At 38.3% G+C, this 24,482-nt stretch overlaps 2 protein-coding genes across 3 annotated transcripts in view; one reads left to right on the top strand and one right to left on the bottom strand.

Annotated features, from left to right (window-relative positions):
* Positions 1 to 2,106, bottom strand: part of Cbr-che-3 — a gene marked incomplete at both ends in the record, with an annotated part of 52,996 nt that extends 50,890 nt beyond the window's left edge. The window contains 4 exons of the mRNA XM_002638619.2: positions 528 to 627; positions 677 to 850; positions 1,729 to 1,934; positions 2,052 to 2,106. Coding sequence (XP_002638665.2) covers positions 528 to 627; positions 677 to 850; positions 1,729 to 1,934; positions 2,052 to 2,106 — 535 coding nt within the window. The remainder of the gene's footprint in view (positions 1 to 527; positions 628 to 676; positions 851 to 1,728; positions 1,935 to 2,051) is intronic.
* Positions 2,107 to 2,318: 212 nt separating this feature from the next.
* Cbr-rme-8 lies at positions 2,319 to 23,366 on the top strand (the record flags this gene model as incomplete). 2 transcript variants are annotated; one of them, XM_045238935.1, is made up of 23 exons in its annotated part: positions 2,319 to 2,330; positions 2,943 to 3,002; positions 4,356 to 4,451; positions 4,995 to 5,069; positions 6,099 to 6,296; positions 6,499 to 6,696; positions 7,406 to 7,708; positions 8,674 to 9,954; positions 9,981 to 10,390; positions 11,861 to 12,541; positions 13,361 to 14,334; positions 14,644 to 14,831; positions 15,194 to 15,385; positions 15,913 to 16,365; positions 16,589 to 16,696; positions 17,382 to 17,604; positions 18,481 to 18,504; positions 18,721 to 19,174; positions 20,029 to 20,448; positions 21,595 to 21,662; positions 21,693 to 21,782; positions 22,743 to 23,138; positions 23,245 to 23,366. In XM_045238935.1, the coding sequence occupies 23 exons, from the start codon at positions 2,319 to 2,321 to the stop codon at positions 23,364 to 23,366; spliced, it is 7,026 nt and encodes a 2,341-aa protein (XP_045100846.1). The 2 variants fall into 2 exon arrangements, with proteins under 2 accessions (XP_045100846.1, XP_045100847.1); XM_045238418.1 differs by lacking the exon at positions 18,481 to 18,504.
* Positions 23,367 to 24,482: the final 1,116 nt, after the last annotated feature.

Genomic DNA, 24,482 nt, shown 5'->3' with positions numbered 1-24,482 from the left:
CTGAATTATTTTATTTTGGAATGTTCTAAATCGAAGTTTTTTATTCCAGTTTGGTGTTTTAAACCCTTCAAAATAAGCCTAAACATTACCATATTCCGTTGAATAGGGTCTCAGCACGAAAAGTACAGTAATCCTACAAAATATCAAAATGTAGCTAGACTAGTCGTGTTTGGGCTCATTTTGAAGCTCTTGACACGCTGAATCAGAACACAATAATTTTATATCAATATTTCAAAAACAGGCGAAATTTAAGAAATTTCAGATTTTCTGAAAAAGTTTTGACTATCGTTTTTCTGTCATTATTTCGATAGTTTGGATTTTCTCTTAACGAAATTAAAAAGTTTTCATTAAAGTTAAAAAATGCTGCAAAATGAGCCCAAACACGACCGTAATCCGTTGAATAGGATCCCACCACGAAAACTACAGTAATCCCGAAAAATTCAAAATTGGCCTAGATATGTCGTGTTGGAGCTCGTTTTGAAGCTCTCAACGAGCTGAATACAAATTTATCAATAGAGCGCACTTACCTCCACTCATTTCCACAGTAGCCAGCAAACTCTCCTCAAGTTCATTGACCGCCGCAATCAGTTGCATGTTGTTACCCTCGGTGAGTTCTTTTCCGAAAACCTAGAATTTCAAAATTATGAAAATTCGCTCTAATGAGAATGTTTGTTACATTCTGAACGGATTTCAAAAAGACATGATTCAGGGTTCCATTGGCTGATATCACATTGACCACACTTTTGAAGTTCTCATTGTTTAAAGGGACAGACTGCGTTTTGTAGAAAACCACTCGGAGGACATTGGCCGATGGAGCAGAAGACTTCATTTTGTTGGAGAGTTCCAGTTTCTGAAAACATTTAATTTTGGGAGTTTTTTTTTCGTAAATTTTCAAACTTCGAAAACTTCTTTAATTTTGAGATTTGCTCTTCAACAATAGTCTATTTCTTTTCAACTTGTTCAGAGCTTCAAAATGAGCTTAAACACGACTAGTCTAGCTGCATTTTGATTTTTCGTGGGATTACGGTACTTTTCGTGGTGGGACCCAACTTTCAAAGGAATATAGTCGTGTTTAGGCTCATTTTGAAGCATTTATTGAGCCCAATTAGAAAAAATAGGTTTCAGTCTGAAAAGTTCAAAAATAACCGAATTGTGGCGAAAAATTGATTTTCAAAAAAATTTTAAAGAAAATCTAAAAATTCTTATATCTCCCTTATGTTTCTAAATTTAAACATTAAATTACTAAAATCGTTTTAGGCGTGTCAAGAGCTTCAAAATGAGCCTAAACTCGACATACCTAGGTCAATTTGGAAATTTTCGAGATTACTGTAGTTTTCGTGGTGGTACCCAACTTTCAAAGGAATATAGTCGTGTTTAGGCTCATTTTGAAGCGCTCATCAAACTGAATTGAAATACGATGAGTTCGTTCAAAGAAAATCAAAAATACAAAAATTATGACACAAATTGATTTTTTGAAAATTTTAGGAAATCTTAAATTTCTTATAATTTGCTTATTTTTGGATATTTCTTCATGAAATTTTTTTATTATTTTTCAGCACAGTATGAGCTTCAAAATGAGCTTAACCGCGACATATCTAGGTCAATTTCGGTTTTTTTTGGGGATTACTGTACCTTTCGTGGTGGGACCCAACTTTTAAAGGAATATAGTCGTGTTTAGGCTCATTTTGAAGCTTTCAACAAGCTGAATCCAATTCTAACAAAACCAACCTGTTCAGACCGCGAGAAAACCAATAAATTGGTGTTTGAGTCTAGAAAAGTCTCCAATGGCTCTGTATTTTTCAACTTTTCCTCAACAATATTCAATCCGAGCAAATAAGACGCCACCCGGAGAAAATACGATTTTCGTTGGTCCTTATTTTCAGATGCCATGGTTATTTTTCTGAAAAAAATTGTCCCCAAAATTTTGTATTTTTCTGGAAAATTCTAGAAAATTTAGAATATGAAAATTGGAAATTTGATATTCAGGCTTTGTTTATTTTGTTTCTACGATTATAGGGAAATGGGAAGTTTTTAAAAACAAACAAATTCACTGAGGAAATGCGCTCTAATGATAATTTTCAAAAACCTTTTTTCATTAGAGCGCATTTGCTAAAAATCTTTTTTTTATGTTAAAAATTTTTTTGAAGGAAAAACTACTTTTTGCCTTATTTTTCATTCACAAAAAAACGCAAGTTTAATCCGTTTTTAAAAAAGAAAGTTTGAAAAAAAATTAGATTAACAGTAGAGCGAATTTACATTTTATCAAATTTTGAATTTAAATTTTATAAAGGTTAAAAATCTAAGAAAATTCTTGCAAAATGAAAATAAAGGTATTTTGCAGAAATCTAAGTGCACAACAGCTTCTTGGGCTCTTGAAAGAGCGCATAATGAGAGCACGTTCTCCCTATTTCCTCCCTCTCTCTTTCTCTGCGTCTCTTCATCTCCCACACTTTCTCCCTCTCGCTAGTTTCACCTCTGCAGGTGTCTGCTTCTGGTTGCCATGGAAAATTGGAATAAACTAGGGGGGAAAAGGAGGCGTATTATATGCCTATGTGCCTAATTTGGAATGTGTGGGAAAGCAGGAAATTGGAAAATAAGGACAGAAAATGACAGGAAATGGTCACAAAAATTGGAAATTCTAGATGTGTAAAATTTGTTTTTTTCAGGTCTGTTTGTGTGTCCGGGTGTCCATTTTGTTTGGAATTATTGCCTGAAAATCACTTTTCTCTGAAAAAGTTGAAAAATTCAAATCTCCCTCCATTTTTTCTCTCCGGTGTGTGTGATTTTGCGTGGTGGTGTTCGCAATTTTTTGCACTTTAATTGACGAGCAACGTTTTTTTTTTCAAAAAATGAGAATTGTGTCTCATCAATTTGAGTGGGTTATTCTAGATTTTAGATGGAATTTTCAGGTTTTTCTTCATAGAGTGAATTAATAATTTTAGTATTTTTCTGAAAATAAGTCTGAAGTGAAAGATAATGCGTCTGAAAATCTGAAAATTGAGGTTTTTCAAATTCCCGGATTTTCCTTTTTTTCAGATTTTTCGTTATAAAGTGCTTTTTTTCAGCGACAGAAGTGCGAGAAAAATCTGAAAATTTAGAAAAACCTCGAAAAAAGAGAAAGGGTATTTTTCGAATTTCCATTCGAATTTTCCAGAACAGCGACGGAATTTCACAAACGAAACTGCTCATTTCGGTGGAGCGCAATCCCGCCCACCTCTATTTTTTCACTTTTTTCCCTGAAAATGATCAGGATGTTCCGTGTTTTTTGTTCATACAAAGGCTTAGAATGAAACTTCTTGTCGTAAAAAAGGTGTTTTAGCCTCAGGCCTAAAATATAGAACAAAAAACGGAATATTCTGAAAATTTTGCAGTGAAAAAAGTGTAAAATTTGCTAATAAAAAGTGTAAAATTTGCTAAAAAAAGTGTAAAATTTGCTAATATTTGGGAATTTAAAGACTTTTTGATTGGAGTTTTCAGATTATTTTGCCTTTTTGTTTGAAATTTGAGGCTTAGGTTGTAACACCCTTTTTTTCTAATGAGAAATCTGTAAGGTTGTGCCGATGCGATGGTCGATTTTCCGAAACAAAACATCGAAAAAATTTTTAAAATACGCAAATTTGTCATAAAAATCTGGTAAAAAATCGAGTTTCAAGCAAATTTAAAATTTTCGAAAAAAAAAATTAAAAATTCAAATTTTTTCAGATTTTCACACTTCAAAATTTAGCCAGCGGCTGAATTTTTTTCAGGACAGAAAAAAAACAATAACTGAATATTCTCGAAAAAATCCAAAAAAAAATTTAAAATTAAAATTTTTATTCAAAAAACCAATTGTAGACTCGCAATTTTTCAAATTTTCGCTCTCAAAACTTTTCAAAAAATTTCAAATTTCCCGCAAAAAAAGTTCTCAGAATTCCTCCTCTCCGTTCGCGATCTCCATCAATTGTATAACGTGTTTCGTTTCGTAATCTGGTCCGTCTCTCCTCTTCCTCTCTGTCCCCCTTCGACACTTTTTGTATACAATTTCATTCAAAACAAAAACCCCCAAAAAATCGATAATTTTCCTCTAAAAATCACCCAATTTTCATGATTTTTCAGCTCAAAAACCAGGATTTTTATCAATTTTCATGTTTCACATGACAAAAACCGGTCTATTTACTCAAATGAGTCAACGTCGTGGGAATGGAAAACGCGCTCCGCCGCACTCGATTTTTCTCTCGAGAGATAACTTTTTTGTGCCAATTTTCCCACCGCAATTATCGCCGTTAATTAGTTCCAAATTGCATTTTTTTTGCGAAATTTCCGTTATTTATGCCGTTTTTTGGGGATTTTTCACCGGATTTTTCGCTATTTTTCAGTGTAAATGTCAAACTGAACGAAATGGCCAATCAGTTTTGTACGGAGAATCGCGATGTCGCGTGCTACTTGGTCACCAAACACTCATGGAAGGGAAAGTGAGGATTTTAATAGGAAAATAGAGGAAAAATGAGCAAAAAATGACCGAAAATAGCGATTTCTGCAGTCAAAAGTGTCAAAAATCCCCTATTTTCCGACTTTTTGGGCTCAGAAATGAGCAAAAAATAGCCGAAAAGAGCAGTTTTTGCAGTCAAAAATGTAACAAATGCATTTAAAACGTTCAAAAAAGTAGAAAGTTGCCTATTTTTCGACTTTCTGGGGTCAGAAATGAGCAAAAAATAGCTGAAAATTGCGGTTTTCGCAGTCAAAAATGTCAAAATTTTCGAAAAAAAAGTCGAAAATTGTCTATTTTCCGACTTTTTGGGCTCAGAAATGAGCAAAAGATGGCCGAAAATAGCGATTTTTGGGCTCGAAAATGTCAGAAAAAAAGAGCTTTTTCTGGCAGAAATTCGAAAAAAAAGTCAGATTTTTTAGTCAAAAATGGGAATTTTCGCGATTTTTAGCCAAATTTAGGTTTTAAAAAAGAGCAAAAATGACAAAAAATTGAAAAAAAACTACCCGTAGAAATGATAAATTTCCAGATACAAACGGGTTTTCTCGATCGGAACGCTGGCATCACAACCTATAATCCCAACTCGTTGGAAATCACTAACCAGGTAGCACTTTTGACTGAAAACTTTGAAATCTGAAGAAAATATGGGAGAAGGCTGATAAAAATTGGTAAAAATTGGTCTAAATTGATCTAAATTCTCATTTTGAAATCTCTGGCTTGAATTACACTGAAAATAGGCAAAAGTTGAGATTTTATGTCTCAAAATGCTGATTTTTGGCTTCAAACTAGCTGGAAAATCGTCAGAAATCACTAAATTTTCATTTTGAAATCTGAAAAATCGGTGAAATGAGCTGGAAAATCATCAAAAATGGCAAAATGCGGACCGAAATTCCACTGAAAATGGGCAAAAATCAAGAATTTTTGACATTTCCAGGTTTTTCAGCTATTTTCAAAACATATTTTTCGATTTTTCTGGTTTTTTTCGTCTGAAATTCTGATGAAACGGTGTCCTGGGTTACTGTAGATTACTGTACAAAGTTTTGTAGTTTTTCTCTGCAAACCCAATCACGTCGAAATGCAGATTTAAAAAAACTCCAAAATACCAGGTTTTCTACAGTAATCTTTTAAGATTTTCAGAGACAAAAATCGGGAAAATGGAAGAAGAATTGACAAAAATAACCGGAAAAAAGGTCTAGAAAATTTGCAAAAAATCGAAAAATTGAAAATCTGAAATTCCAAAATTCTGAAAATTTTAATTTTGGAATTCTTAGAATCTGAAAATCTGAAATTTCGAGAACCTGTAATTCTGAAAATCTCAGATTCTGAAATTCTGAGGATCCGAGAATCTGATGTTCCAGGAATCTGAAATTCTGAGATTCTGAAATTCCAAAAATCTGAATTAGAACAATCTGAAAATCTGAAATTTCGAGAATCTGAGAATCTGAAGCTCAAAAAACTTGAAAATCTGAAATTCTGAAATTCTGATGATTCTGAAATTTCGCAAACCTGAAATTCCTAAGACCCTGAAAATCTGAAAATCCAAAAATTCCAAAAATTTTGATTTTAGAATTCTTAGAATCTCAAAAACCTGAAATTCCAAAAATTCTAAAAATCTGAATTCGCATGTTTCCAGTGGCTCTACGAAGACTTCATATCAGTGAAACCGTTCCAACCCAATGATACTCGTCAAGAGGAGACTGGCTTCAAGATTTGGTATCGACAACGTGGCAAAAAGGACGATATGAAGTTCTCATCGGAGTACACACCCGACATTCTGACGCACTGTCTTCAATTTCATACCAAATTCGCTGATAAGGTCTTTGATCCAGTGGTGAGCTTTGTTTTTAACGATAAATTTGGAGGCCCTGAGATCTTTTGACGTCTCAAAATTTGAATTTGGCGCCGTTTGGATGTCCCTAAAAATTCAAAAAATGTTCGGTAAAAGCTGAAAATAGCTGAAAATCTGTAATATTTTCTGTGCTTTTCGGACATCTGGACACATGGAAATCCTCATATTTTCCCCAAAATTTCAGACAGTGACAGCATTCAAACAGAGCTGGAGTGATCGTCGCATCCAAGTCACTCTCCGTGCCAACGCCTTCGGATTGGAACAAATCGATAATCGCGGTGTCGTCGTGCAGATGTATCCGTATAAGAATATACGAAGTATCGGAAAGATTTCCGATTGTCCCGGAGCGTTTGTGGTCGATGTCGGCGAGCATAGGAGACGGGTAAGGAGCATTTTTGGCTGGAAAAAATGATTTTTAGAGTCAAAACTCGTCCTGAAATGTCACATTTTAACTGACTTATGACCTAAAAAAGGAGCCAAAAATCAGATTTTTAAAACAAATTCTTTGAATAAATTGACGTTTTAATGCTAAAACGAAACCGAAAACAGAATTTTGAAGATTTTCTGAAAAAAAAATGAAAAAAAAAACCGAAAAAAACAAGATTTTTCTAGGTCATGACCCAGATTTTTCTAGGTCATGACCCAGATTTTTCTAGGTCATGGCCTAAATTTTTCTAGGTCATGACCTAGATTTCCTCAAAATTTGCGGCGGTTTTTGACCCATTTTAGACCCGAATCTGACTTTTTTTTTCCGAATTTTTCGCCTGAAAATCGACGGGAGATGATATTGAAGATTACTGTAGATTACTGTAGAAAACCTTTGACGTGATTGTGTTTGCAGGAGAAAAAAACTACAAAATATGGGATTTTCTACAGTAACCTGCAGTAATCCAGAACGCCGTTCCATCAGAATTTCAGACAAAAAATTCTGAAAAATGGCTGAAAAACCTAAAATCTGAAAAATGGCTGAAAAACCTATCACCTTTTCTAGACGAAAAATTCGCCAAAAATCAGGGTTTTTTTTGGCAATTTTAGACCCTGAAAATCGGATTTTTCGCTATATTTTTTGTCTGAAAATCCCTTATTTTCAGCACATGTTCGCCTCGTCGAATCAAGAAGAGCTAATCAAAGAATGTCGACGTCTGGCAATTGAGAATATTGGTTATACGATTCCAATGGCCAAAGAACTCATCTCACTCGACGATTTCCTCAAGACCCGCCTCGGATTATGTAGTCGTGACGAAGAGTTGACGTCGTATTCAGAATTCAAAGTGTCAAAAATCACGAGACGAGCCGAATTGCCTGTGCGGAGACTGTTGTGTTTGAGTGAGACGTGTATCATTGAGAGGGACTTGGCGACGTATGCAGTCATTTGTGCTACCCCGCTGAAACATGTTAGTTTTGGGCTGAAAATTCTAGAAAAACGCCTGAAAAATAGAATTTCAGAGAACCTGAAATTCCAAGAATTTGAAATTCTGAGGATCTGTAATTCTGAAAATGTTAGATTCTGATATTCCAGGAATTTGAAAGTCTAATATTCCGAGAATCTAAAAATCTGAAATTTCGAAAACCTCAAAAACCAAGAATCGGTAATTACGAAATTTTGGAGTTTTCAAATTTTCAGAATTTTAGAATTTTTAGATTTTTGAAAATATTTTTCTAGCATTTTCAAAATTACATATCCTCGGAATTTCAGAAATTCCGATGCTTCTAATTTCAGATTTTTGAAAAAAAAATGTGGAATTTCAGAAAATTCCAAGAATCCGAAATTTGAAAAAGCTGAAACACCAAGATTCTGAAAATCTGAAATTCCAAGAATTTGAAAATCTGAAATTCTGAGAATCTGTAATTCTGAAAATTTTAGGTTCTGATATTCCGAGAATCTGAAAATCTGAAATTTTAAATAATCTGAAATTCTAAACTTCCAAAAATTCTGAAAATTTCGATGTCGTAATTCTAAGAATTTCATCTCAAAATCTGAAATTCGAAAAATTCTGAAAATCTGAAATTTCTAGAATCAGAGAATCCGAGAATCTAAAATTCTAAGATTCTGGAGTTCTGGAATTATTAAATTCTGAAATTCCAAAAATCTGAAAATCTGAAATTCTGAAATTTCAAAAACTTGAAAATCTGAAATTTCCAAAAAGCTCAAAAACAAGAATCGGAAATTTTGAAATTTCGAGAATCTGAAAATTTCGAAAACGTAAATTCTAAGAATCCGAGAATTTAAGATGCTTGAATTCTGGTATTCTCAAGTCCTGATATTCCAGGAATCTGAAATTCAGAGATTCTGAAATTCCAAGATTCTAAAAATATGAAATTCCAAAAACTCTAAAAATCCTAAAACCCATATTTCCAGATCGTTTGCCTCGTGCGAAGCGAGAAAGACCCTCAACAATTCATCGTCGAATATGAGAACGGCGACGGAAGAGCGTACGTGGCAGCTGAACGAGACCTCATCCTAGCCTCTCTTCTCGACGGAATCCGTGCTTCTGGAAATCAAGAAGTCTTCGTGTGCGGTCACCGCTTCGAGAGGAATCTCCGAGTGATTCCATTCTCAACGACACTGGACGAAGATGCCGAGTCTCAATGCATGAAACACATCATCGCCCCGCCCCCAGGCCTTCGTCGCTGCGACACCATCCGCCGTTTCAACGCCAACGTCCCGTATTCAGGCCTTCGATTCTCGAAATCTCACGAAGGATTCTTCTCGGAAAATAAGGGAAAAGTGATTGTCAACGCTATTGAAGCAGTGCTAGGCGAGAATTATACAAAGGAGGAGAAGGAGTACAAGCATAAGACAGAAGCACAGCTACAGTGTCTCAGAAGGCTGTTTGCATCGAAAAGCGGATTTCAGGCTTTCACAGAAGTCACGGGAGTCCGCGAGAAGCTTGGAAGTCTTGTAGTTCGTGTGCTCTCGTGGAAATCCGAATCTATCGATCATTCTACTGTGGAGGCTCTGTGTGCACTGATGTATCCGATGCATGATCAATATGAATTGAGGATTGAGCAATTGAATAAGCAGAGTCTGATGAGCAGTCCGAAGTTTGTCGAGAACCTTTTGGATCTTATCGTCCTCCACGTGGATCGCTCCACCGGTTGGCTTGTCATCGCCTCTATGCTCAACTTCCTGACCTTTTCCGTCTGCTCCCCATACTCGGAGACCACTTCTGGCGACACTTTTGATCATATCCTGAAGCTCGTCGCGTTACGTGGTCGTAGCTTCTTCCGTCTCTTCCAGTGTCCCAGTATGACAATTGTCAAAGGCGCAGGGATGGTGATGAGAGCTATCATCGAGGAGGCGGACGTCGAGACTTCCAAATCGATGCAGATGTTGGCACTGTCAGAAGGAGCATTTCTGACTCATCTACACACGGCGCTGCTTACAGTAGGAAAGGATTTACGGAGAATGACGAATAAGCAATTGTCAGGGCATTTGATAAGTTTGTGGATTGCTGATAACCAACAAGCCAATGATCTACTGGTTAGATGCTTGCCACGTGGCCTGCTAAACTTTATGGAGTCGGATGAGAAGGTGCCGATTAGTGAGAAGGATCTGCTGATCCCCAGGAACAACTTGAGTGCCGCTACCAATGAATCGAAGCAGAACACGGTTAAAGAGAAACTGGATCACCTGAGAGTGACAGCGGAGGCGGGATTCGAGAGATTGTGCAGCACTGGGATCTGGAGCAGAAGCTGAACTTCCTACCGAAACGAGTTATCGACGAGAAGCAACAACAACGACAGCAACCGGTGGTCCTTCGGAAACGAAGGAATCGAGTGCGCCCTAATGTTAATTGGAGGCTTTTCGCTTATCAGTTCTCGAAAGATCACTCGCAGGCGGATCTGATTTGGAATGAGAAGACGCGAGAGGAGTTTAGGCATTCGATGGAGAACGAGGAGCGAACTCTGGCTAGTGAGAAGGAACAAGCGCCTACTGGACTGCCGATCGCTTGGAATCATACGGAATTCCAGATTCGATATCCTTCGCTGTTGGAGGAGATTAAGATTGGAGACTACTACTTGAGACTGTTGTTGATTGAGGCCGATGAGAATGCGACACCTATTCATAATCCGTGAGTTTTTAGTCCTAAAAAGCTGCAACTAATGATTTTAGCTGAGAAAAAATGGCTAATTTTCATCCAGAAAATACTTAAAACCAGGATAAAAATTGACAGTTTTCTGGCCCTGAAAATTTGAAATTTTGATCTGAAAAATCAGGAATTAAGAACCAAAATTATTGAATTTTCGACTTTAAAATTGTGAATTTTGTCTGAAAATGGCATTTGTGGCGCTGAAAATGCCTAATTTCGACCTGAACAGTCAGGAATTCCGATCTTGATTTGTGAAATTAAGACTAAAAACTATGATTTTTCAACCTAGAAATAGTCAATTTTGGCTGGAAACAGTGCGAATTTTCACCTTTTCAAAAACACTTTTTGGCGCTGAAAATTCCAAAGTTCGCTCTGAAAATCATAAAATCGATCTCGAATTTGTGAAATTGAGACCCAAAAATATGAGTTTTTTTCGACTTTAAAAATGGTGAATTTTGGCTGAAAAAAGTGCGAATTTTCACCGTTTTAAACACTTTTTGGACTGAAAATGACGGTTTTCAGTCCCGAAAATAGCGAATTTCGGCTTAACATGACGGCGCTCAAAAAGCCAAATTTTGATCTGAAAATCATGAGTTTCGATCTCGAATTCGTGAAATTAAGACCGAAAATTATGAGTTTTCAGCCTAAAAATAGCGAATTTCGGCGCTGAAAATCCCACATTTCGATCGGAAAATCATTAATTTTGACCAGAAAAATCAGGAGTTCAGACCCAAAATTATGAATTTTCGACTCAGAATCGACTCTAAAAATAGTGAATTTTTAGCGCGGAAAATTCCACATGTAGATCTGAAAATCATGAGTTTCGATCTAGAATTTGTCAAATTGAGACAAAAAAATTATGAATTTTCGACTGTGAAAATAGTGAATTTCGGCTGAAAATAGTGCGTATTTTCAGCCAGAAATTGTATGATTTGATCCATATTTTGAAATTTTCAGCTTTTTTCGGGATCTTTGAATCTGTAGATCGCAGGATTCTTGTTTCCTCCGATCCTCCGATCTTTGAATCCTTGGATCCTGGAGTCTTCATATTCTGGATTCCCAAAATTCTAGGTTCTCGAATGTCTGGATCGCTAGATCCGTAGATCTCTAGATCCCTATATCCCTAGATCTCTAGATCCTTAGATCCCTAGATCCATAGAACCATAGATCCCTAGATCCCTAGATCCCTAGATCCCTAGATCCCTAGATCCGTAGATCCGTAGATCCGTAGATCCCTAGATCCGTAGATCCGTAGATCCGTAGATCCGTAGATCCTTAGATCCCAGATCCCAGAGGTTTGGAGATGGATTCGCAATTCTCGAGATCCAGGAGTTCCAGAATCGTCAGATTTTTAGATCCTTAACCCCAACAATTCCAACTCTTTCCAGAGACTTAAATCTGAAAATGCTAGAATTTTCTCCGAAAAATCCCCAATTCTCCTATCATTTCCAGCCTGGAATTCTTCAACAACGTCTATCACCGCTTCCTGCTCTCCACAAAAACCGATATGAAGTGCCTGTGCCTTCGTGCGATGTCCATCACCTATTCCCGCCATCACATGACAATCGGACCATTCCAGGACGCCAAATATTTCGTGGAGATGCTCCAAAAATGCGCCAACCCCTTGGAACGAGACCATCTAGTCCTGCTGCTCTCCAAGTTGGCTCTAAACAAGGATAACGTTCGAGAGCTGATCATTGCCAATGTCCTGCCCCTCCTAGTGGATTTATGCGTTTTAGCACACTTGCACGTTCAAAGAGCCAAAGTTCAAAATCAGACGAATGTGATCGAGGCGAGCGCTGAGCAAATGGCTGAAGGAGGATCCGAGGAGTGGTATTATCATGATAAGGAGGCTAAACAAGTGGGACCATTGTCATTTGAGAAGATGAAGACGTTGTTCGTGGAGAAGACGGTGTTTGAGAAGACCCAGATCTGGGCAGCTGGAATGGATAAATGGATGAGTCTCGCGGCGGTGCCACAGTTCCGATGGACGGTGTGTCAGATGGCAAAAGACATCCCGCAGGAGATCAACGTTGGGAAGGGACCATTCCAAGCGACACAGATGAATTTCACGGATTTGAGTGTGCTTTGTTTGGATACGATTCTGCAGATGTGCGAGTTCTTTCCATCGAGGTGAGAATGGAGATTCTGAAGACCAAGGATTCTGGCTTCTCGAATCTCAGAATCCTAGATTTCCAGAATCCTCAAATCCTTAGATTCTTGAATTCAAGATTCTGGAGATTCTGAAGCCCTAGGATTATGGATTCTCGAATAGACCCCTAGATCCCTGAATTCTTAGATCCTTTAGATCCTTGAATTTCAAATTTTTCAGAGACAACTGTTTGAAAAATGACATAATGGCCTAACTTGGGTTTTCTAGGCCATCAAGTTGAAATGACCTAGATAACCCACTAGGGGAAATGTAGACCAATTCTAGGCCATTTTAGCATGATGGCCTAACTTTCTCAACATGAGTTTTCTAGGCCACCATGTTGAAATGACCTAGAAACACACTAGATGAATATTAGACCATTTCTAAGCCATATCAACATGGTGGCCTAACTTTCTCAACTCGGGATTTCTCGGCTAGGCACACTAGGCGAATATTTGGTCATTTCTAGTTCATTTTGATATGTCGGCCTAGATCCCCAGATTCCCAGATTCCCAGATCCCCAGATCCCTAGATCATTAGATCCCTAGATCATTAGATCCCTAGATCTTCAGATCTTCAGATTCATAGATCCCTAGATCTCCAGATCCCTAGATCCTCAGATTCTTTGAACCCTAGATCAATCCTTAAATCTCTAGATCATTAGCTCTGAAAATCCTCCGATCCTTTGATCCTCCGATTCTTAGATCCTTAGATCCTTAGATCCCTAGATCCCTAGATCCCTAGATCCGTATATCCTTAGATCCTTAATCTTTGAATCTTACAATTCCATATCGTTCCAGGGACTCGTACGACTGTGTCGTCCGCCCGATGCCATCCGTCAAGAAGCAGCTCACGGAGCCCGTCCTCCTCTACCAACTCGTCCAACTTCTTCTCACCTACGAACCTCAAATCGTTCAAAGAGTGGCTTCCCTGCTCTACCTAGTCATGCAAGACAACCCATTCCTCCCCCGTCTCTACCTCTCTGGAGTCTTCTATTTCATTCTAATGTACAATGGATCCAACGTGCTCCCGATCGCCCGTTTCCTTCATTACACCCACATGAAGCAGGCCTATCGCTCGACGTTACCTCATCTGGAGAGCACACGACAATCGATTCTCGCCACGTTGCTTCCCGAAGCCGCCACGTTCTATTTGGAGCAGTATGGACCGGAGAAGTATGCGGAGGTGTTCCTCGGAGAGTTTGATAATCCGGAAATCATTTGGAACACTGCGATGCGACGTCATCTGATTGAGAGGATCGCTGTGCACGTGGCAGATTTCTCACATCGACTCACTTCCAACGTCCGAGCGTTGTATCAATTCTGTCCGATTCCACTGATTGATTATCCAGAATTGACTCAGGAGCTCTTCTGTCACGTCTACTATTTGAGGCATCTGTGTAATCGACAGAGGTTCCCAGATTGGCCGATTCGAGATCCGATCCCTTTCCTCCGCTCCTGTCTGGCTACATGGTACAACGAGTTGGAGAAGAAGCCATCGACGATGTCTGCCGACTTGGCACGCGAGATTCTATCAGTGGATCTGAGCAATGAGGAGCATCGGAAACCGGCATTCATACGTCGTCAGTACTACAAGCTGGCTGCCAAATACCATCCGGATAAGAATCCAGAGGGCAGAGAGATGTTCGAGAGGATCAATGCGGCTTATGAATTGCTCAGCAGTGAGAGTGCCAACAACTCGACGATGCCTGATTCGCATAGGATTGTGTTGTGTCTACAAGCACAGTCCATCATATACAGTCGGTATAGTCAAGGTAGGAGCCCAAAATAGAGCTCTGCGGGGCCAAAAATAGTCTACAGTAACCATATAGTGACTAATTTCCAAAAAAAAAACCGAATTTCGACCATTTTTGAGCCATCTGCTCAAATGGCTCTGTGCGATGCATTATTACCAATCTCACGATCCGGGTTCGAACAGGTTTTTCATTTTTTGCTTTCTGAGCTGTGAGCTGAAAAATTGAAATTTGAGGTTTTCTGAGGAAATAGGATGAAACTTTTGAATGATGCCCCTAAAAATTGACCGAAATTGGCTAATATCTGGCCTACAGTAACCCAATTTCCAGAACTCTCTGAATACAAGTACGCCGGCTACTCGCAACTCATCAAAACCATCAACCTGGAGGCCAAGGACGACGCGTTGTTCATCAAAGGAGGCGGAGATTTGCTGTCAGCTGCGATCGAGTTGGCCAACTACACACTGATTAGCAGTGCACTGAATGCCGAGCAATTGAGACGAGATGGTGGATTGGAGGTATTTGACCTAGAAAATCTTAGGAGAGGAAATTTGGAATAGCTAATATTCGAGAAATTTAGCCTTTCGATGCTGAAAAATGATAAACGCATGAATTTCTACTCAAAAAATCAAACTGAAATAGCCTCAAAACGCCTAAAATTGGCCTGAAATAAATCTGAAAATAATCCAAAAAATCTCGTCATAAACGGCTAAAAATCGGCTAAAATGGAAATACCGTAAAGCATGTATTAGAAGGGCTCTCACTCCAGAGGTACCTTGGAACAATGAAAGCGCCTTCTAATGCAGGTTGTGCAGTAATCTCGAACACCCAAAAAAATAGTCAGGAATAGTTAAAAATCTCAAATCTCTAATTTCCACAGGCCCTGGTCACCGCATTCGATCGTTGCGTCCCTATGGTGACGATGAGTTCGACGCCAGACGACATGCCTGTCCAAGTTTGTATCCACGTTTGCGACTGCTTCGCGACGGCGTCAACATTCGAGATGTGTCGACAGAAGTTGGCTGAGATGGTTTCGATTTTCGGTGCACTCACAAGACTTTTGCAGTTCTCGGTGAGCATTTTTTTCGATTTGAAAAATACGAAATTTTGGCTTTTAAAACCAAGAAAATACCGTCTAAAAATTCCAAATTCTGGTCTGAAAATTATAGATTTTTCGTGAAAAAAAACCCTGAAAAATCGAAAAAAATCCTGTCTAAAAATGTCGAAAATTAGTTCTGAAAATTATAGATTTTTCATGAAAAAAAACCCTGAAAAATCGAGAAAATTAGTTCTGAAAGTTATAGATTTTTGGCTTTAAAATTCCGCTTAAAAATTGCAATTTTTGGTCTGAAAATTATCGATTTTCAGCTTCAAAAAATGTCTGCATTGGGCCCGGAAATCGGTCTAAAATTCCAAAATTTGCCCTGAAAATTATAGATTTTTGACTGTAAAAATGGGAAGTTTCTGATGCTGAAAACTTCAATTTTGAACCTAAAATTACACGATTTCTGGCCCGGATTCTGGAATTTACAGCCTGTAAATTACAGGCCCCAGAATCCTATATCTTAAAATTTAGGTCTGAAAATCTTGAATTTCCAGCACCTCCCCCGCCTGTCCACAGCCGCTGCCCAATGCATTTGTGCAATGTCCGTCGACGAGCTCCTCCAATTCCAACTATTCCAAACTGGCGTTCTCTGGCAACTAGTCCCCCACCTCTTCCACTACGACTACACCCTCGACGAAGGCGGCGTTCAGCATTCAGAAGACTCCAACAAGCAATCGCTGGCGAATTCCCTGGCTCGGTCCTCCTCCGAAGCCCTTGCGGCACTCGCCGGCTATCGTGAGAACACGCCGGATAATGAAGGCGTCCAGAAGAGCCTTCGCGCGTTGCTCACACCATATATCTGTAGATGTATGCGTGTGGAGACGAACGATATGGTGCTGAAGACGTTGAATAGTAATCTGGAGAATCCGTATATGATTTGGGATAACGGGACGAGAGCTGAGGTGCTGGAGTTTGTGGAGAAACATCGAACGTCGAATGAGCCATCGGTAGGTGTTTAGAGTTTGGAAAATGCATTTTTTCTCGAATTTTGAGCCGAGCCGATTTTTGACTCATTGCTCAACTTAAAATTTTAAAATTCAGACTAAAATATCTTGAAATTTAGACTGGAAAATTAGAATTTTCGGCTTAATTTGAGCCGCACAAAGTTTGAGCATTTTTGAACAAAATTGGCTATTTCTGACCTATTGCTCATCTCAAATTCCGCTTCAGAGCACACTGATGGGAGCGGAGTTCGAGTTGTCCGTGCACAAGAACGAGCTGATTGTTGGCGACGTCTTCATTCGGATATACAACGAGCAGCCGACGTTTGCGCTTCATGTGAGTCGATTTTGAACGAAACATTGAATTTTGACCCCTATTTCTGATCAATTCAGATCCGGAAACTTCAAAAATTTGCCCGGATTTTGACGAATTTGAAGCTCAAAATCACGATTTTCAGAGGCTAAATTTGCAAAAAATTACAGGAAAACCCCCAAAAGTTGGATTTTTGCCTAATTTGGACTGATTTGAATCCAAAAATCTCGATTTTGAGCTCAAAATTGCGATTTTCAGAGGCGAAATTTGCAAAATATTGTAGGAAAAACCCCAAAAGTTGGATTTTTGTCTAATTTTGATGAATTTTAAGCCAAAACTCTAGATTTTGAGCTCGAAATCTCGAGCTTTCGTGGAGAAATTTGCGAAATATGGCTGGAAAACACCCAAATTTTGATTTAGAACAACATAACATCATTTCTGGCCCCTAATTTTTACTTATTTGAAGCTGAAAATCTCGATTTTTGAGCTCAAAATTACGATTTTCAGAGGCGAAATCTGCAAAAAATTGCAAGAAAAAACCCCAAAAGGTGGATTTTTGCCTAATTTTGACGATTTTTGTACCCAAAAATCTCGATTTTGAGCTCAAAATCACGTTTCAGAGGCGAAATTTGCGAAATTCGGCTCGAAAATACTAGATTTTTGAGCCCAAACGACTCCAAAACTACGATTTTCACCCCGAATTTTCCAGGAACCGAAAAAAGTGGCCGTCGATCTGTTGGACTATATCCGAAAGAGCTCGGATGAGCTGAACGGTGTGCCGAAGCCAATCAAAAAGAATCCAGACGATTTGATTGAAATCGATTGGGGAAATGGACCATCGTCATCACAGGAGAATGGAAACACATTGAACACAGAGACCAAGGTGTTGATGGTGATGACAGCGTTGTCGAATCTGGTTTCCGCGAATCCTGGTGAGCATGGGATGGCTGAAAACCGTCTGAAATTGAGCCAAATATACCGTAAAACCTGTATCAGAAGGGCGGGACCTTTAGAGCGCCCTACTAAAATGTCTCAGTTCTGAAATGTCGCAGTTCTAAAATGTCAGAGTTCTGAAATGTCGCAGTTTTGAAATGTGATAGTTCTAAAATGTCACAGTTCTAGAATATCATAGTTTTGAAATGTCGCAGTTCTAATATGTCAAAGTTCTGAAATATCGCAGTTCTGATATGTCGCAGTTCTAAAAAGTCAGTTCTAAAATGTCACAGTTTAAAAATGTCACAATTTTGAAATGTCACAGTTCTGAAATGTCGCAGTTCTAAAATGTCATAGTTCTAAGATATCACAGTTCTGAAATGTCACAGTTAAAAAATGTCATAGTTCTGAAATGTCACAGTTTTGAAATGTCACAGTTCTAAAATGTCGCAGTTCTGATATGTCGCAGTTCTAAAAAGTCAGTTCTAAGATATCACAGTTCTGAAACGTCACAGTTTAAAAATGTTATAGTTCTGAAATGTCACAGTTTTGAAGTGTCGCAGTTCTAATATGTCACAGTTCTGAAATGTCGCAGTTCTAAAATGTCACAGTTCTGAAATGTCGCAGTTCTGATATGTCGCAGTTCTAAAAAGTCAGTTCTAAGATATCACAGTTCTGAAATGTCACAGTTTTGAAATGTCACAGTTCTAAAATGAGACAGTTCTGATATGTCGTAGATGCTTAAACTATTGAAGAGGGTCCTCTTATTTCTTCATGATCTTTTCGATGGGGTCCTTCTATTAGAGGGGGCCGCCTTCTAGTACAGACGCTAAGGTACTGTTCTAATTATCAAAATTACAAGAATACCATTCCAGGTGCCGTATTTGCCAACAATAAGGGTGAGAATAAATGTTGTAAGGTTTTTGGTGAATCTATCAAAAAATTTGTAGTTTTTGCGCCTGATTCCTTGACTGTCTTGACCCCCGATTCCTTCGTTTAGCTTCGAATTTCCACTTAAAAACACCCCCAAACCTTTCCACATGCTTCTCTCCTCCCCCTTATCAGACCTTATGGCCAAAATGCCCAAAAAATGAGCAATAATATGCATATTCCAGGCGTCGAAATCCTGCTCATCGGCAACTTCCCATTGCTCATCACCTATCTCCGCGGCCGAAAACACCCTCAACTTCAAATCGCCGCTCTCCAAGTCATCCTCCTCGCCGCAGCCAATAAGGAGTGTGTCACTGATCTTGCCACGTGTAATATCACAACGACCCTCTTCACACTGCTCAAAGACCATCCTAAAATCGTTGCCCGCGTCCTGGATGTCCTTATCGCTCTCTCTTCGAACGGTCAAATAGTCAAGGAGATGCTAGAGCACGGAGGGCTGATGTACATTCTATCCATCCTCTGCCTCACGAATTCCGATCAGGGACAACGTCTTCAATCGGCGGAGCTTCTGGCGAAACTGCAGGCTGATAAGCTGACGGGACCACGGTGGACACGATTTATCAACAAATTCCTGCCGGCGATCTTTGCTGATGCGTTGAGGGACTCGCCGAATACAGCGTGAGTTGGTTTTTAGGCTCCGCCCACTTTTGAGAAAAATCGAAACAGTTTAATTTTGGTCCTAAATATTTGGGTGAAATTTAGTGCTAGTGCTAGTGATCCTAAGCTCCTACCACGTTTAGACAAATCCAAAATTTCGGATTTTAAGCTCCGACCACGTTTAGACAAATCCAAAATTTCGGATTTCAAGCTCCGCCCACTTTTAGACCAATCCGAAATTCGGATTTTAGGCTCCGCCCACTTTTTCAAGAGATCAAAATTTCTCGATTAGGGTTCAGACTCCGCCCACTTTTAGAAAAATCTAAAACTTCGGATTTTAGGCTCCGCCCACATTTTTCAAAAGATTGAAAAATCTCGATTAGGTGACAGGCTCCGCCCACTTTTGAACGAATTTTCTTTCATTTTTTGCTTCCGTATTTCAGGCTCCTCCCATTTTCACGAAAAATCGGAAAAAAAATATACTAAGGATCTTCAGCTCCGCCCACTTTTGAACCCAATTTCTAAAAAATTCTGAAATTGGCTCCGCCCATTTTCATGAAAAACTGAAATTTGTAATATAAGTATATCTAGCCCCGCCCACTTTTCGACCAAATTTTTAACAGCTATTGCTGTCGAAAGTGGGCGGAGCTTAAAATTCTGAAAATCAAAACAATCGGCAAATATAAGTCATTAATGCTCATAGAAATTTCAAGCTCCGCCCATTTTCATGAAAAAACAGATTAAGGATCTGTAGCTCCGCCCACTTTTAAAATTTTTTGGGAGGAGCTCGAAATGACATCTAAAATGGAAAGGGGCGGAGCAAAGGTATATTAGGCCCCGCCCATTTTGATGAGAAACTTAAAAATGTACTGAAGGTCTGTAGCTCCGCCCACTTTGGAACTGAATTTTCTGGGAAGCATGAGACAAAAGCTACGGAAACTAGCAATAGTTTTTCAAAAATGGGCGGAGCCAAATCTGAATGACCGTAGTCCAACCTTTTGTAGACTACAAATGTTCGATTCATCAAACGAGCATCCCGAGTTGATTTGGAACGAAAACACCCGGAAAAAAGTGAAAGAAATCATTGATAAAGAGGTGGAAACGCTGTATCAGAAGCATATCAAGGACCCGACGGCCAAATGGAATACCACAACGTTATCAGACGATTACTGTGCTTATGGTGATAGTATCAGTGGAGAACTCGTCGTTGGAGGCGTCTTCATTCGGCTGTTTGTCGAGAATCCCGGATGGCCTGTCAGACATCCCAAGGAGTTTGCCAGGGAGTTGATTGAGAAGTGAGTTTGAGAGGGAAATCAGAAATTTTGAAATTCGAAGATTCTGATATTCTGAGAATCTGAAATTCTGAAATTATGGGATTCCTAAATTTTGAGATTCTGCGAATCTGGAATTTTGAGAATCTGGTATTCTGAAATTCTGGAGTTTTGAAATTCTGGGAATCTGAAATTTGGAAGTTCCGAGATTCGCAGATTCTTAAATTTCGTGTCTCTGGAATTCGGAAATTCTGGAATTTTTAGATTCAAAGAATCTGAATATATGGAATTCTGGAATTCTGGATTTCTGGAGTATTGAGATTCTGAGAATTTGAATTTTTGAGGTTTAGAACTTCTGAAACTCGCAGATTCTGAAATTCTGAGATTCTGAAAATCAAACTTTTTGAAAATTTGAAATTCAGGGATTCTGAAATTCTAAGATTCTGAGAAACTGGAATTCTGACAATCTGGTGTACTGAAATTCTTAAATTCTGAAATTTCGAGATTCTGAGAATCTGAATTTACGGAATTCTGAGAAACTGGAATTCTAAGATTCTCGATCATGAAAATCTAAAAATCTGAAAACCTGAAATTTTTAAGATTCTGAAATTCACGAATTTTGAAATTTTGAAAAACTGAGATTCTGAAATTCTGGTATTCTGAGATTCTGAGAATCTGGTGTTCTGGTATTCTGAGATTCTGAAATTCTGAGATTCTGAGAATCTGGTATTCTGGGATTCTGAGATTCTGAAAAATGAGATTACGAATATCTGAAATTCTGGAAATTCTGAGATTCTCCTTCTGGAAATTCTGAGATTCTGAGTCTGGAAATTCTGAGATTCTGAGGTTTTCTGACTCTGGAATTCAGAAATTTTGAAATTCGAGGATTCTAAGATTAGTAGGCTTCTTAGATTCCGTGATTCTGAAAATCCGAAATACTGTAGCTCTATGATTTTGAAATCCACAGATTCTGGAATTCTGAGGTTCTCAGTACCTAATTTCCTTTGGAATCCGAAATTCTATACTGGGATTGTGAGATTCTGAAAAATTGAGATTCTCTAATTAGCGCCCTAATTACCTTTAAAATTCCTTTAAATTCTAAAAATTGAAAATTTAAAATTCGAATTTCCCGCCATTTCCTAACCAATAACCCAATTCCCATTTTTCCAGGGTCCTCGAACTAATGGCCCGCCCGCCACCTCAAATCGAAATGGTCACCACCGCCTTTCGTGGCACTGGTCCGTAATCATCCGAACACTGCTGATCAGCTACCGGCTCAAGGATATCTGCCACAGTTCTGTACGAATATGGGCAGTCAGAAGCCAGAAGCGTCCAAAGTGGCCATTTTGATCCTTCAGGTGAGGCTTTTTAGCCTTAAATTTGAAAAAAAAATGGCTTGAGATTGTCTGAAAATACAAAAATTTGGCTGACAATTGGCTGAAATCTGGCTTAAAATTGGCTTGAAAATGGCTGAAAATAACTGAAAATTGGCTTGAAAATGGCTCGAAATTGGCTTGAATTAGCTGAAAATGAGCGGGAAATTGGCTGAAAATAGTTGAAAATAACTGAAAATTGGCTGAAAATAGCTTAAAATTGGCTGGAAATTAGCTAAAAATAACTGAAAATTGGCTCAAAATGATTGAAAATAGCTGGAAAATGCAATTTTTAAAGCTAAAAATTCATGTTTATGGTCTAGAAAAGATGAAAAAATTTAAAAAACGAGAAAATCAGAATTGTCTGACAAAAAAACGGCATTTTCGACAGAAAATGGGCAAAGAAAAGCTAAAAAATCCAATTTTAGAGTCTCAAAAAGTCTATTTGAAGCTGGATATCGGCTGAAAAAAGCTAAAAATTGGCTGAAAATGGCTCTAATTAGGCTGAAATACGACTGAAATTGGCGGAAAGCAGCTGAAAATTGACTGAACATTGGCTGAAAATTGGCTGAAAATAGATCGAAATAGGCTGAAAATAGCTAAATCTTAGCCGAAAATTGGCTTAAATGGCTGGAAATTGGCTAAAAATGGCTGAAATAGTTGGAAACTGCCTGAAAATGACTAAAAATTGGCTGAAAATAAATTAAAAAAGACTGAAAATGGTTAAAATTAGCTGAGAATAGCTAACAATTAGCTGAAAATAGCTGAAAATAGCTTATATATGGCTGAAAATAGCTGGAAACTGGTTAAAAATTAAAATTTGCTTCGAAATTTCAAAAAAAATCTGGCCCAAAGTAACAAATTATGGCTTGAAATCTATGAGTTTAGTGTTTCAGCGAATTCTCCAAAAAATGGAAATTTTCAAAAAAATTGTCATTTTTCCAGGAGCTCAGCGAGACCAGTTCTGTTGTGACGCCCTGTCCCAACTGCCCTGCATCGACGGAATCATGAAATCGATGAAAAATCAGCCGTCGTTGATGCGAGAATCCGCGCACGCGTTGAAGTGTCTAATGAAGCGAAACACTGGGGAATTGGCTCAACAAATGCTCAATTGTGGAATGGTACCGTACCTTTTGGAGGTGCTGGACAGTTCGATGAATGGCGTCTCGAATGGCGCAGCCGCCCGTGCCGAGATAGTTGATGCACTGAAAAGTGCGATTTTGGATTTGAAAGTGGGAACGAAGATTCAGGAGATACTTGAGAAGAGCCCCATTTGGGCACAATTCAAGGATCAACGACACGATTTGTTCTTGCCCGCGGCGAGGACGCTGGCGGTTACTGGTTAGTTGAATTTTCTACGATTTCTGAGATTCTGAATATCTGAAATTCGAAGAAAAAAAACATAATCTAAAAACCTGGAATTTCAACCAAAAATCACTATTTCCAGGCGCCCCAACGGGAGTCGCTGGTTATCTGACCGAAGGAATGTTCAACCCGCCACCAATGAGCAATCAACCACCGCCAATGCATCACGACGCGGCCGGCGACTCGTTCCAGCCGCCACTTTAATTAAAGCTGAGCAATCTGCGCTCAAATTTCTCTTAAAATGCCCTTTTTTCTCTCTCAAATTTTGTACATTTTTGTATTCTTCTCCTATCCTTCCAATATTCATTTTTATTGATTTTTCCCTAATTTATATACCATAATTATTCCCAGTTAAGTGCCTTTGTTTCATCCCGAAATCAACAGAAAAATGTGATAATTCTCTCTAGAATTTCTTAAAACTTCCCAGCGCCACACCTACTTTTTTCCCTCCAGAATCCCGTGATTTTTTTTCTAATTTTCTAATTTTTGAAAATTTGAAAATTCTGAATTTTTGCCCGCTTTTTCTTTGTTTGTTTATCAATTTGGTGCTTAATTTCCCCTCAATTTTCTGAATTTTTCCTAAATTTTTAATTTTTGTAAATTTTCAAAAATTTGCCCCTCCGCCCATCCCCTCCATTTTCCCAGTTGAAAAATATATAGAATATCGCTGAGCTTATACGATATTTATATATAAATTATTGCTTTCTGATTTTTTAGGTTTTTCAGGAAATTTTTCGAAAATTGGTCTGAAAAATCTCGAAAATTTCTTTGATTTTTCTATTTAAAATTGACTAATTACAAAAAAAATCCCAAAATTCTCGATTTTGAGCACGAAAAACGCATTTTTGGATGAAAAATGACCAAAAAATGAGGCAGAAAATTCGAATTTCGCCGGTGGCCTAGCTTTTTCCCAAAGTTCCTCTGTTTTCTAGGCCACGGGTAGAAAATTGAGATTTTTGATGTTTTTCTACACGAAAAAGAACAAAAATTGAAGGAAAAGTGAGAAAAATCGAATGTGTTAGAAAACTTTTGTAAAAATTTGTGCTTTTATCGATTTTTCAAAGGGTTTTATGATCCAAAACAACTAAATTTTTTTTCCAAATTTTGATATTTTTTCCCTATTTTTTGAGCGAAATTTCCGGGTTTTCAACATAATTCTCATAGATTTCACTGGGCGAAATTTCTCCGAAATTTCACTTTTCGCCAATTTTTCCAAAAAATTCAATTCCATTTTTCGGTGCAAATTTTCCGGTTTTTCGACATATTTTTCATTGAATTTCTTCAGTTTTCCTCCTACTTTTGGGGCAAATTTCCGTTTCT

This window comes from Caenorhabditis briggsae, assembly GCF_000004555.2.
Source record: "Caenorhabditis briggsae complete genome, chrI, whole genome shotgun sequence".
In the NCBI taxonomy this organism is placed as follows: domain Eukaryota; kingdom Metazoa; phylum Nematoda; class Chromadorea; order Rhabditida; family Rhabditidae; genus Caenorhabditis; species Caenorhabditis briggsae.
This window is presented reverse-complemented; position numbering and strand designations above follow the sequence as displayed.